This window comes from Gossypium hirsutum, chromosome A03 (genome assembly GCF_007990345.1).
Source record: "Gossypium hirsutum isolate 1008001.06 chromosome A03, Gossypium_hirsutum_v2.1, whole genome shotgun sequence".
Taxonomy (NCBI): Eukaryota; Viridiplantae; Streptophyta; class Magnoliopsida; order Malvales; family Malvaceae; genus Gossypium; species Gossypium hirsutum.
The window spans coordinates 109814841-109828329 of NC_053426.1; the positions used below are offsets into that span (position 1 = coordinate 109814841).

A 13489-nucleotide genomic window follows, 5' to 3' on the forward strand; every position below is an offset into this window, starting at 1 on the left:
CTCGAGCAAAAACCAGCGAATACTACGCGCTTAACTCGCTGTTCAGGAACGAAGAAAAGCCCCTTGATCTATACCTAAACACCTAAACAAAATTTCCCTTTAATCTCTTAATCAAAACGATGCTTACGAATGACAGGCAGAAACTTACTAATGAGGAGAATGTCAATGAAATGCAGAAGCCCGTTAATACGAAATCAAAATGAATGAGAGGAAGGCAAGGGAAATTTCGGCAAAAAGAAAAGAAAAAGAATGTGAAGAGGGGAACAATAGTAGAGAATTTTGACAAAGAGAGAGTTCTTTTAGGGAAACTACTCAGAAAAATCTAATAAACCTTACCACTTCAGAGTTTTAGTTCACCTTTAATTCTATCACGGCCTTAGTGGCAAAAGTAATGCCCAAGCTAGGATTCGAACACAGGACTTCTAGCATAAACCCTTTCCACTTAACCACTAGACCAGTCAACCCATTCTGTTAAGTTTTTACCAAAAAATCCTTATAAGCTTATTAACCAAAAGCCAAGCTTTACTTAAACAAAAATTTTGCCCAAGTTGAGACTTGAACTTGGGACTTCCCTAACACACCCTCAAAGCACTTAAACACAAAAGCAGACAGATATTATGTAAATTCATGCGAAAACATATTCAGATATTTTCCTATGCTACAATTTCACAAAAATTGAAATTACAGAAATCTGGGGTGTTACAACTCTACCCCCTTAAAGAAAATTCATCCTCGAAATTTACCTAGTCAGAAAATGTGAGGATATCGCTGACGCATTGAATCCTCTGGCTCCCAAGTAGCCTCCTCAGTGCTATGATTCTGCCACAGCACCTTCACTAAGGGAACAGACTTCCTACGCAAAACTTTGACGTCGCGATCCAAAATTTGAACTAGCTTCTTCTCGAATGTCAGATCTGGTCTAAACTCAATTTCCTCCATAGGGACAATATGCGTGGGATTAGAGCTATAACATCTCAACATCGAGACATGAAAGACATCGTGAATACGATCTAACTCTGGAGGTAACTCCAACTGATACACAACTGGCCCCACTCGCTTCAGAATTCGGTACTGCCCAATAAGCCGGGGACTCAACTTACCTTTGCGACCGAACTTCAGAACCTTTCTCCAAGGCGAGACCTTAAGGAAAACCAAGTCCCCCATAGAATACTCGATATCGTTCCTCTTCAAATCAGCATAGGACTTTTGTGTATTCGAAGCCGCTTTCAGTTTATCCCGAATCAAACAAACCTTACTTTCAGTCTCTGAAACCAACTCTGAACCCAGAACACGTCGTTCACCCAACTCAATCCAGCACAAAGTGGTGCAACACTTACGACTATAAAGTGCCTCATAAGGAGCCATATGAATACTAGACTGATAGGTGTTATTGTAAGCGAACTCTGCCAAAGGCAAGTACTCCTCCTAACTAACTTGGAAATCCATAACACAGCCCCTCAACATATCCTCCAGTATCTAAATCACCCTCTCCGGCTGACCATCTGTCTGAGGATGAAATGCAGCACTGAAGTTAAGTCGTGAACCCAAAGCCTCATGAAGCTTCCGCTAAAATCAAAAAGTAAACCGAGGATCCCTATCGGAGATAATCGACACTGGAACCCCATGTAGTCTTAATATCTCTGAGATGTAAAGTTTAGCCAACTTCTGTAAAGAGAAGTCTGCCCTAACAGGAATGACGTGTGCAGACTTGGTCAATCGATCCATGACGACCCAAACATAATCCTTCTTAGTGGGTGTTAGTGGCAACCCACTAACGAAATCCATCGTCATTTGCTCACATTTCCACGTAGGTATCTTAACAGGCTGTAGCAACCCCGAAGGCAACTGATGCTCAGCCTTAACCTGCTGACAAGTCAGACAGCGTGCAAACCTCACGCTTCAGCCCTGGCCACCGGTACAACTCTCGGAGATCTTTATACATCTTATTTCCACTAGGATACATAGCGTACGGACTACTATGCGCTTCCCTTAAAATCGACAGCCTCAAATCCTCATCATTAGGTACACAGGTCCTACTTCAGAAGCACAATACCTCTTCACTATTCAGCTCAAAATCTGTAGTAGTCCCACTCTTAACCTGACGAAATCGCATCTCGAGAGTCTTATCCTCTAACTGCTTAGCTCTAATTTGCTCAATCCATGTCGGCTTCACTTGAAGCTCTGCCAGAAGAGTCCTACCATTATAAAGACTTAGTTGAGCAAAAACAGCTCTCAAATCAGCCACAGCCCTACGCTTAATGCTTCGACCACCATATTGGCCTTTTCAATGTAATACTCTATACTACAGTCATAATCTTTAAGCAGCTCAACCCATCGTCACTGCCTAAGATTTAACTCCTTCTGAATGACCAAATGCTTGAGGCTCTTGTAATCAGTGTATATGGTACACCTCTTACTGTGCAGATAGTGCCTCCAAATCTTTAATGCAAAGACGACTACAGCCAACTCCAAATCATGCGTCAGATAATTAGCCTCGTGAGTCTTAATTTGTAGAGACGCATAGGCAACTATCTTACCGTATTACATCAAGACGCAACCTAAACCCACATGTGACGCACCACTGTAAACCACGAAATCCCTACCAGGCTCAGGCTGTATCAAAATTGGAGTCTGAGTTAACACGGTTTTGAGCTTCTCAAAGTTCTCCTACTGTGCATCAGTCCAAACAAAGGAAACTCCCTTACACAGTAACTTAGTCAAAGACGCTGCAATTAAATAAAACTCTTCTTCGAAACGTCGATAATATCCTGCCAGTCCCCGAAAACTATGAATCTCCAACACATTCTTCGGCTATTTCCAATCCAACATAGCCTCAATCTTACGAGGATCAACACGAATCGCCCCAGCAGACACCACATGTCTCAAAAAGATTACTTCCTGAAGCCAAAACTCACACTTAGAGAACTTTGCATAAAGCTGTTTCTTACGAAGGATCTGCAGAACAACCCTGAGATGCTCATCGTGCTCGTCCTCAGACTTAGAGTAAATCAAGATGTCGTAGATAAACACCACCACGAACTGGTCTAAATAGGGCTAAAACACCCGGGTCATCAAGTCCATGAATGCCGTTGGTGTATTAGTCAACCCAAAGGGCATAACCAAGAACTCGGAATATCCATAACGAGTCCTAAATACCGTCTGCCTCCTTAACCCTTAACTGATGATAACCTGATCACAGATCGATCTTGGAGAACACCGAAGCCCCTTTGAGCTGATCGAATAAATCATCTATCCCCGAAAGTGGGTATTTATTCTTAATCGTCAACTTACTCAACTGACGGTAATCGATACACATTATCATCGTACTGTCCTTCTTCTTTACAAATAGAACAGGTACTCCCCATGGAGACACACTGGACGAATAAACCCACGATCCAACAACTCCTCATTTTGAACCTTCAGTTTTGCCAGCTCCTTTGGTGCCATTCGACAAAGGGCGATAGACACTGGAGCTGTACCAGAAATCAACTCAATACCAAATTTTACCTCACGACTAGGAGGCAATCCTAGTAGTTCCTCTGGAAAAACATCTGGAAAGTCATTCACAGTACGGATGTCCTTAATCGAAGAGTCCACAGGATCAGAAACACTGATGTAGGCCAAGAATGCCTCACATCCCTTTCTTACAAGCTTCTCCGCTACCAACGTAGATATCACATTACTTAGATAATTTCGTCGTTCTCCAATCACGACTATCTCATCGTCCTCCTCGGTCCTCAGAACAACCCTCTTTTCAGCACAATCCAGACTTACACGATGCTTCACCAACCAGTCCATGCCCAGAATTAAATCGAACTCCTCAAATGGAAGTTTCATCAGATCAACCAAGAATACCGTTACTTAGACTTCCAACGGAACGTCTCTAAACAATTTATTAACCCTAATGGACTGCCCCAACGGGCTCACCGCTGAAATCTCACTAGAAGTACTTTCATGTGGAATCCCCAAAGTCTCAGACACAGAACGTGCAACATAGGAATGTGTAGAGCCTATGTCTATCAGTGCAACATAAGGTACATCAAGAATTAAAAACGTACTCGTGATGACGTCTGGAGCATCTCCATCCTCAAAGGGACAAGTAGCATAGAAAAATACAGGCTGCCTCGCCTGAGTCGGCCCAGAACCTCTCCCTAGTGCTCTCCGACCTCGACCCATATCGTTACCACCCCTAGCCTGTCCTCCGCCCCTTGGTGGCTGCTGTACAACTCTTTACGGCTGCGCAGTCTCAACAATCGGAGCTTGCATCTGATTACTCCTCAATGGACAATCCTTCACACGATGCTCAGTCGAACCACACCTCAAACAAGCTCCAGTAGCCCTCCAACACTCGCGTGGATAATATCGATTACAGAGCTAACACATCGCCATTCCAACAGGAACAGCGACAGTAGTGTAACACCCTTAACCCCGTCCCGTTACGAGAACAGGATTACAGAGTATTACTAGTCATTATAGTACATTTGCACATAAACAAGTATAAATGAAATATTACCCATCTAAATATAACTTTAATAGGTCCACAGTACTTCACAAGTGTAATTAAAACAAACCGGGATAGAATCTTAGGAAATTTTTCGTAAAATTTTTAATTTTTTTTAACAGTACCACACGCCCGTGTGGCTAGTTTAACATGCCTGTGTGGCTTGGGACACGGCCGTGCCCTGAACCCGTGTGCAACACTTACTTTTAAGCACGGCCATGACACACATCCGTGTGGCCTGCCAGTGTACTAAACTGGCTTTAAGACACGGCCGTGGCAACCAAGGCACACGCCCGTGTATTAAATTGGTTGTAACAATTTAAGTGCAGGGGACACACAGCCTAACAACATGCCCATTTGCAAGCCGTGTGTCTCACACGGCCTGGTCACACGCCCGTGTGACAAACCATGTGAACTCAAAATGAACCTTGTATTTTAAAATTTACCAATCCTTCAAATTGTAGACAACAAGCATTTCAAAATTTCTCCATTCAATCAGTCCAGACATCCTAGGTACATGCCATTATCAACAATTAACATACTTTACCTTATTGAGTTCGAGATCGGCCTGGGATGCTGATTCAACGATCTGACTTTAACTTAACCTACGCATGGAAACAAACCGTACGCTAAGTATGAACTCAGTGGTATTTCTATAATCCGATCGTTTAAAACATAGCATACACTTATTGTCCTATAATAATCATAAATATTCATTTATTCATTTCATAGATAATTTCTTTACAACTCATTCAAATTTCATCATCTAATAACTTGATTAGCTTTTCCAATTAATTCACAACAATAATATTCTCTATTCATATGTCTTTCTTGTGTTTCTATTCACTATTCAATATCAATAAACATATTTTAGTATCGATTAATTTATCAGTTTCTTTCAGAAACATTTAGTCATTCTATAACAATTAGTTATCCAGTAACGATTACTCGCTTAGTAGCAATCCTTTACTCAGTAGCAATCAATTATTCGATGACAATCAGTATTTTTCAATAACAATCATTTAATCACTATTATTTGTATCAGTCATTCATTTATTCAGTAACAGTCAAATATTCGGTAGCAGTAAATTTTTCAGTACATTTATTTGCCCTATTAACATAACTCGGATTTGGACGGATACACGGATCCGACCTGGACGGATACACAGATCCGACCCACACACCGGGGATAGTATACAGTGTTTCATCGGCCGAAGCAGGAATACACCGTAAGGGTAACAGTAATAGTAACAGTAATAGTAGCGGTACACAAAGTACCTCATTGGAACAAATCCAAAATAGTAACAGTAACAGTCATAGTCAGGTACAGAGTATCTCTTCGGAACGAATCCGAAACAGTCATAGTAGTCGACATATATAGTGTCTCGTCGACACATATAGTGTCTCATCGACACACAGTCGGAATATCCCTGAACAGTTCCAATCCTATGGCATACCAACTATATACGACTAGCCCGATACAGTTAATAGGGTATTAAGTGAACTTTCAAATTTTCAATTTCATTTGTATTTTAATTTTAATTTCAATTTAATACATTTTTCCATATCAATGAACATGCAATTTAATTTCAATACAATATATATTTTGATTCATTTCAATAATCATAAAACACAATAATGCTTACCTGGATTACTTACCATAACATTCAATCAAAATATAATAATTAACAATTAAATTTCACTTTTCTATGCATCAACCTACACATTAAATAATAAATTCAACAATTAAATATTAAGTTCGGATTATAGAAACACAAACCGTGATTTCTGAGCTAACCCTCGTTGACCTCGTCTTTTCCTTTCTTAACCGAGGATTTTTCGGCACCCCGTTAGCTACGAAATTAATACAATTTATAATCATTAATGCAGTAAAATTTTCACGTTGAATGTTTCAATTTTTATTCAACTTTTGACTAAATTCCAATTTAGTCCCAAACCTAGACTAACTTTTATTTTTCACATTTAACTCAATATTTTCATTTAATTTTCACTTTAAACTAATTTCATCTCTCTAATTTTAGCATAAAACCATAATTTTAAAATTCTTTCAATTTAGTCCCTACTATTCAAAACTTATGAATTACTTTACAATTCAATCCTTATCTCACTTCTAACTTGAATTTCAATCAATTTAATCCCTAATTCATCATTTTATTCAACATAAACAATATTTAAAAATCTAATAACTTTCAATATATCAATTTAATTTCATCAAAACCTTATTCCAAAGCTTCTAAAACATTAAAATTAAGTAAAATGGCTAAATTGACTTACCTATTAAACTTCCAAACTTCAAACCTTGAATTTTTCCTTTCCTCTTTCTTTCTCCTTTCCTTCCCCATTTTTGTTTAAACATTTTGTTTCTTTCATTCTCTTTTCCTTTTCTTTATTTCTTTTGTTTCATTTACTTTTATGTTTTAATTATATTATAATATAATATTATTCTTAAATAATAAGTAAGTATACACGTATATTACAAATGTATATATATCATTGGTACACATATAAATTATTATTACCACACACTTGTCTTTATTTAATTATTTACTTTAATTAATTAATTATAAAATAATAATATTTACTTAAATAATAAGTAAATACTTACATGTATTACAAATGTATGCACAATATCTATTACACATGTATTTTATTTTTATCACACACTTGGCATTCACTTTGGCTTATTTACTTATTTAGTCCCTTTAATTTTCTTTATTCTATAATTAAACTTTCACATTATATTCAATTTAATCATTTTTCCTAATCACTCTTAATTAAATTAAATTTACTTAATTAAACTCTAATTAACCACTCATTTTACTTCGTAAATATTTATTAAAAATATCTACGAATCCATTTTTCAAAAACGGAGACCCAAAAATACACTTTTTCGGTAATAGTAAAATTTGGGTCATTACAAGTAGGCCCAGCTCTCACGGGCCCATCAGTCCTGGCCTTTTTCTTAGGCCTCATCCCAGTATTCGAAGGCTCAAAATCCCACTTAGCCTTCCTTTTTTCACGATTTTGGCGCTCAGAGCGCTTTACCTCCTCGGCTATCTTGGCCTTCTCGACCAAGGCGGAGAAATCCCGCTCCCTCTGTGGAGCTATCAAAACCCGCAGGCTATCACGGAGACCATCCTCAAATCGGACGCAGCGCTCATACTCGGTTGCCACCATGCCCCTCGCATAACGGCTCAATCTAATGAACTCAGCCTCGTACTCAACCACTGAACAGTCACCCTGAGTGACATTTAGGAGCTCCTGTCGCCTAGCCTCAATGTAGCTAGCTCCCACGTACTTATTCTGATAAGTGGTCTTAAGCATATCCCAAGTTAGTTGGTCGGGCTGAGTGCCCTCCTTAACGGATAGCCACCACTGATATGCCTCATCTCGCAGCGACGGTCTCGGGTACGGGGCGTTACATGACCTGGGTCGTTCCGTAACCGACCCACGGCCTCCAGATTCAGTATTAGCCCCAGCGACCCTCTCTAGAATTCGCAACATTTCCTAGGGCAGTGCGTCGTCCCCAACTGCTCCGTCCTAAGACTCAGCACCAGTCTCAGTAACAGGTGACACCGGTGTCTCTCTAGTGTCCAGATTAGGGATCATATCAGATACGAAGGACTCAGCTCGAATCCCTCTACGACCTCTACCTCAGCTTCTAGTACTTCGTCCACGAGTACCACGTGTGTGCTCATCGTAACTACCAAATTAATCTGTATGTAGAATTTTTATGCATATCAGTTTACAGTTTCAGTAATTATCAATTTACAGTTTCGATAATTATTAGCAGGTATTGCCAATTTCTAATTTAGCCCCTAAGCCGAGACTAACTTTTATTCTTCACATTTAATTCTTTATTTTCATGCAAATTCCACTTTAGACTAAATTCAACTCCCTATTTTAAGATAAATTCCTAAATTTTGAATTTTTTTATAATTTAGTCCCTATTACACAAAATTTACTATTTGTTCTACAATTTAATCCCTTTTCATTTCTAGCTTAAAAATCTATCAATTTAATCCCTAATACTAAAATTATTCAACATAGACAACACTTAAAAACTCAATAATTTCTAAAATTTTGACATTGGTCAAGTAGTATTTAATACTGGCATTCCAAAAACATAAAAATTACAAGAAAATAGGGACTAAATTGACTAACGAATTGAGCGTGAAACTTTGAAAACCTTAGCTTTGGTCTTTCTCCTTTTCTTTCCTTTTTCTTTCTTTTTCCCTTCTGTTTCGTTTGTTCTTTGTTTCTTTTCTATTTCTATTTCTTTTATTTTATTATTATAATAAAATAAATATACTTAAACATTAAGATTTATTATTATATAATATTATAATATATTTTTACTTTAAATTTTATAATAATTACACTTATGCCGCCTCATTTATGAGCAATGTCATAATTTCTTCTTTAGTCCTTCTAGTTTTTCTTTAATCTATAATTCAACTTTCACCCTTTATACAATTTAGTCCTTATACCTAATTACTCTTAATTCATGCAAATTTTCCTAACCAAAACCTAATTAACCACACAACTAACTTTGTAAATATTTCTAATAAATATTTACAGTCTAATTTACGAAAACGGAGTCTCGAAAATACATTTTTCGATACCCATAACTATCGGGTCCTTACATGTACTTAGGAGTTTGTTTTGGTTTCCTTACATGTCCTTACATCTACTTATGCGGTACGCTAAAATGGATGCTACATTAATGTCACATGCGATAAGTCTATTAGAACGTGGTATGTTGTACCAAACAGGTGAATATATGTAGGCATAATATAATAACAAAATTATGATATTATAATTATAGCAACAAAAATAATAAAATAACACTATAATAAAATAAAAAATAATAATAGGAATAATAATACTATTTAATAATGATAATAATATATAGTAAAATAACAGAAAAAGATATGATGATGTTATAATTATAACGTGTAATATTAACAATAATAAAATTTTAACGGAAATTAACAATAATCATCTAATAAAATAAATGGTAGAAGGACTTAAATTAAATAATATAGAAATTTAAAGATGAAAAACAAGAATTGCGTAACTTGAAGGGTAAAAATGCAAATAATAAAATTAAAAGTGATCGAAATAAATCGTTTTTACTAACTCATGTGTTTTTTCGAAAATAGACTAATTTTTATTTATAAATAAATAAATGTTTTAAAATCGACTGTTTTTAAACCCTGATTTCTATTAGGCCATCTCGGTGGCCGATGTAATCTCCTATATTCGAGTCTAGCGTCTAGCCGAGTGAAGGAGGTTACAAATTAAGATAATTAAGAATTTAAATTAAATTAGAATATTTAAAGTTTTAATTTATATAAGATAATTAGGAGTTTAAATTAAATTAATATAATTAAAATTTTAATTTATTTAAAAAGAGTTCTAATAATATGATAAGAATAAAAATATTTAAACTGAAATTTTAGGGATTATAAGTTAGACCCTAATTCACTTAAGAATATGGTACATATTATATTACAATATTATAACAATTATTTGATATTTTATTTTATTTATTTTATTTTTGGTTGTGTATTATATTTCAAAATTATTTGTTATTATTTATTAAAATTTTAAATGGAATTTTTTTAAATGTAATTAAGATTGAATCATCAATAACATACTAAGATAGCGAACACTGAACTAAAACTTGTAATTATATTGTCATATATTTATACATGTCTTAACTTATAAAAATTTAAACAAGACGATACAATTTATAATTAACAATAGAAGAGTATAATAATCAAGCTATGTTAAATTAACAATACATGCAATATCATTAAAGTAAAATACACAACATAAACTTCATTAAAACATAAATCAAGCCAAGTGATGTTAACATTACATACAACATTCAAAATTAATTTCACTAGAACAAACGATATAACATAAACTATAACCATTCAGAATCTCTATGCATGCAAAGAGATTCAGCATTGCTACATGGATGAATGCACACACACATTTCCCACTCACCATCTTTTTTATTAACAATATAATTACAATATCCCATGAAATTACTGCATGATGATGGCACATGCACCAGTGTCATATGGCTTAAGGCTTAGTGCTCGAGCCAGACTGAGTAAACATGGACTTCGGCCATTCAGGCATTTTAACCCACTCAGGGTACTATGCCTTTCTCAGGTTTCTTCTCCTCTTCTTTTTCATGCTTTGGGAACTCATGTTTATGTTCCTTATCCTCATCTAGTTTTTCCTTGCACTCAGGTATTTTCGGATATTCGGCTTTATGTTTCTCGTGCCCTTTAGGCTTTTCCCATTTGGGGAAATCGGGTTTTTCTTTCTCGTACTCTTCGTGCTCTTTCGATTCGTGTGACTCCTGGCACTCTTCATCTTTATGTTTCTTACTCTTATCTTCCTTTTCCTTGTACTCGGGTATTTCCGAATATTCGACTTCGTGTTTCTCGTGCTCTTTAGGCTTTTCCCGTTTGGGGAACTCGGGTTTTTCTTTCTCGTATTCTTCGTGCTCCTTCGATTCACGTGATTCGTGGTACTCTTCATTTTTATGTTCCTTATCCTCATCTTGTTTGTCCTTGTACTCGGGTATTTTCGGATATTCGACTTCGTGTTTCTCGTGCTCTTTAGGCTTTTCCCATTTGGGGAAATCGGGTTTTTCTTTATCGTACTCTTCGTGCTCCTTCGATTCGCGTGACTCGTGGTACTCTTCATGATGTTTGCAGGGTTTTTGTTTTTCCTCCTTGTACATTTCAGGCTTCTCATGTTTTGGGTACTCTTCATGATATTTTGGCTGTTTGTATTCAGACTCTTCGTGCTTTTCGTATTTTGAAGCCAATTGTGGCAGCTCTGATGAGGTTGTTTGTGTGTGGAATAAATGTCGAGCCGCTGACGAGACGGTGTGGCTACCGATCATTAGTGAGACAGTAATGAGTAAAAGTTGGAAAAGGAAGAAAGGATGACGAAAGTTATGAGCCATGGTTAACCAAATAGAAAGAAAAGAATTTTAAGTGTATTTTTGTGTGGATTGTTGTCTATGTGTAGCAAGCCTTTTATAGGAGAGGATGAGAGATGGTTTGGTGGGATTTGGCTCCACGTTGTTTGTACCAATTTCTCATCTACATAATTGACTTATGGTGGGATTATGTTAAGAAGGTGCTCAATCTATGTCAAATATTTTTACGTAAAAATACAAAATATAATCTTTCAAATATATGAAAAAAAATGTTATAAAAATTAAGTGTTTTTCTTTATTTAGATAATAGTTTGTGAGAGCATTTGATTCGAGTAATATAAGATTACTTTTCATAATAAGATTACGGGGATGTAAGATTATAAGTGGGATGTTCCGTATGTTATATTATCTTATTTGGTTAATTTGATTTGAATTTTTTATTTTGGTTAAGAGTACTTAAAATTACCTAAAAGGACATTTTTACTAAATTGTCTTTGTTATAGAATTTATTCTCTTAATGTTTTTTAGTCTCAATTTCTATAAAATTATGATAAATTCGACTAACCAAACACCACATTAATATTTTATTTTTTGGTGTGACCAGCCCACCTTGTTTTAATTTCATTTTAACATTATTCTGTGAGCAGTTGAACTAGACAAAGTGCCTTTATCCATTATAGGCAAAAATTGGCTCATTGAAGGCAGCTCAAAATTTGATCACTCTTGGGTAGACCAGCCAACTGCTTGCAAAAAGTATAATGTTATATACTTTACGTATATCCCCACTGTCACATTCACCAAAGTATAATTATGATTAAATTATTAATATTATATGTTAAAACATAATAAAAAATATATGGTCAATCTTCATTTCCCTCTTCTCTCCACCGTTTGCAAGAAAAAGAAACAAAAGAAGCCATTTTTAAGCTCTTAGCATTCGGCTAACCTCTGTTTTTGAAATTGATAAGTGATTTTAAGCTTGTTTTTTTTATAATTTTTATATTTTTGAAGTCTTATAAGCTTGATTTAACTAATCATGAATTGGTGTCATTTGCTTAGATTTGATGCTTAGATATGAAAAAGGATTAATTTCTAAAGTGAAAATTTATAGTTTTGAACTTAAGGATTAAAGTGTAAATATTTCAAAATTGGTTTGAAATTTCTGTAATTATAGATGATAGAGGGTTATAGAAGTATGAAATTGAAATCAGATTGAAAAATGAAACTTAAATTTGAAAGATATAGCTATTTCGATTTTAGGGAATAAATTTAATAAATTTTAAAACTTTAGGAAACTAAATTGAACTGACTTATATTTATAATAGGATGATATAAGGTGATTGGAATTGATAAATTGTAATAAATTATTATAGGTCGGAACTTTAATAAACCATATGATAATTGAAGAAAAACGAAAAATTGTAGATTAAACCCTGACGTCATGTCGTTATGGTTTTGTCAGGTAAGTTTATATGGAGTTACTACTGTAATACCCCAAACACGGTCTAGAATTTATGACTGGATCTTGAGGGTTACACTGACTACTTAAAGCTAGATTATTCACTTCCCAAAACTTTGCTTGATCTTGCATTAGTAATTTTGTAAAAAAAAAATCATTTACATTTTTTCCTAGAAAACTTAATTATTGTCAAATAAGTATTTTTGAAAACATATATTACTTCCCACCAAATCAAACTGAAAGTTGTAATATTAACTTATTTACACTTTTTGAAAAATAAATTCACTTATTCTGAATTTGCAGCGGTAAAAATTTTTAAACATTTCAATTTTGAAAAAAAAATCGAACATCCTTTTCAAATAATAGAAAATTTATGCAGATTATTTAAACTAATTATCTAAAAAACTCAACAAAACCCAAAACCAAAATAAAATTCCAAAAATTAGTCCGACGGTCCAAAAGTACATAAATTTTAATTAATAATTATTTAATAAATATTATGTAAAAATCATGCAAAAATCATGTTTCAAATAGT

At 35.0% G+C, this 13489-nt stretch overlaps 3 protein-coding genes across 3 annotated transcripts; all 3 read right to left on the reverse strand.

Moving 5' to 3' along the window:
• Positions 1-747: 747 nt before the first annotated feature.
• Positions 748-1365, reverse strand: LOC121218470 (uncharacterized). Its single transcript, XM_041095662.1, has 2 exons — positions 1016-1365; positions 748-964 (listed from the first exon to the last, which is right to left on the reverse strand). Exons 1-2 carry the CDS (start codon positions 1363-1365, stop codon positions 748-750), a joined length of 567 nt encoding a protein of 188 aa, XP_040951596.1.
• Positions 1366-4230: 2865 nt separating this feature from the next.
• Positions 4231-7846, reverse strand: LOC121218473 (uncharacterized). Its single transcript, XM_041095667.1, has 2 exons — positions 7460-7846; positions 4231-4374 (listed from the first exon to the last, which is right to left on the reverse strand). The coding sequence occupies exons 1-2, from the start codon at positions 7844-7846 to the stop codon at positions 4231-4233; spliced, it is 531 nt and encodes a 176-aa protein (XP_040951601.1).
• Positions 7847-10688: 2842 nt separating this feature from the next.
• Positions 10689-11519, reverse strand: LOC121203260 (beta-conglycinin alpha' subunit). Its single transcript, XM_041095672.1, has one exon. It carries the CDS (start codon positions 11517-11519, stop codon positions 10689-10691), a length of 831 nt encoding a protein of 276 aa, XP_040951606.1.
• Positions 11520-13489: the final 1970 nt, after the last annotated feature.

Bases quoted from the DNA above. Each gene is read 5' to 3' on its own strand.
- LOC121218470 (XM_041095662.1), bottom strand. From the start codon at position 1,365: ATGGCTCCTTATGAGGCACTTTATAGTCGTAAGTGTTGCACCACTTTG. The intron at 965-1,015 runs GTTAGATCGTAT...GAGATGTTATAG, and splicing joins CAGTTGGAGTTACCTCCAGA to CTCTAATCCCACGCATATTG.
- LOC121218473 (XM_041095667.1), bottom strand. From the start codon at position 7,846: ATGCTTAAGACCACTTATCAGAATAAGTACGTGGGAGCTAGCTACATT. The intron at 4,375-7,459 runs GTGAGAGCTGGG...GCGATGTGTTAG, and splicing joins AGGCCAGGACTGATGGGCCC to CTCTGTAATCGATATTATCC.
- LOC121203260 (XM_041095672.1), bottom strand. From the start codon at position 11,519: ATGGCTCATAACTTTCGTCATCCTTTCTTCCTTTTCCAACTTTTACTC.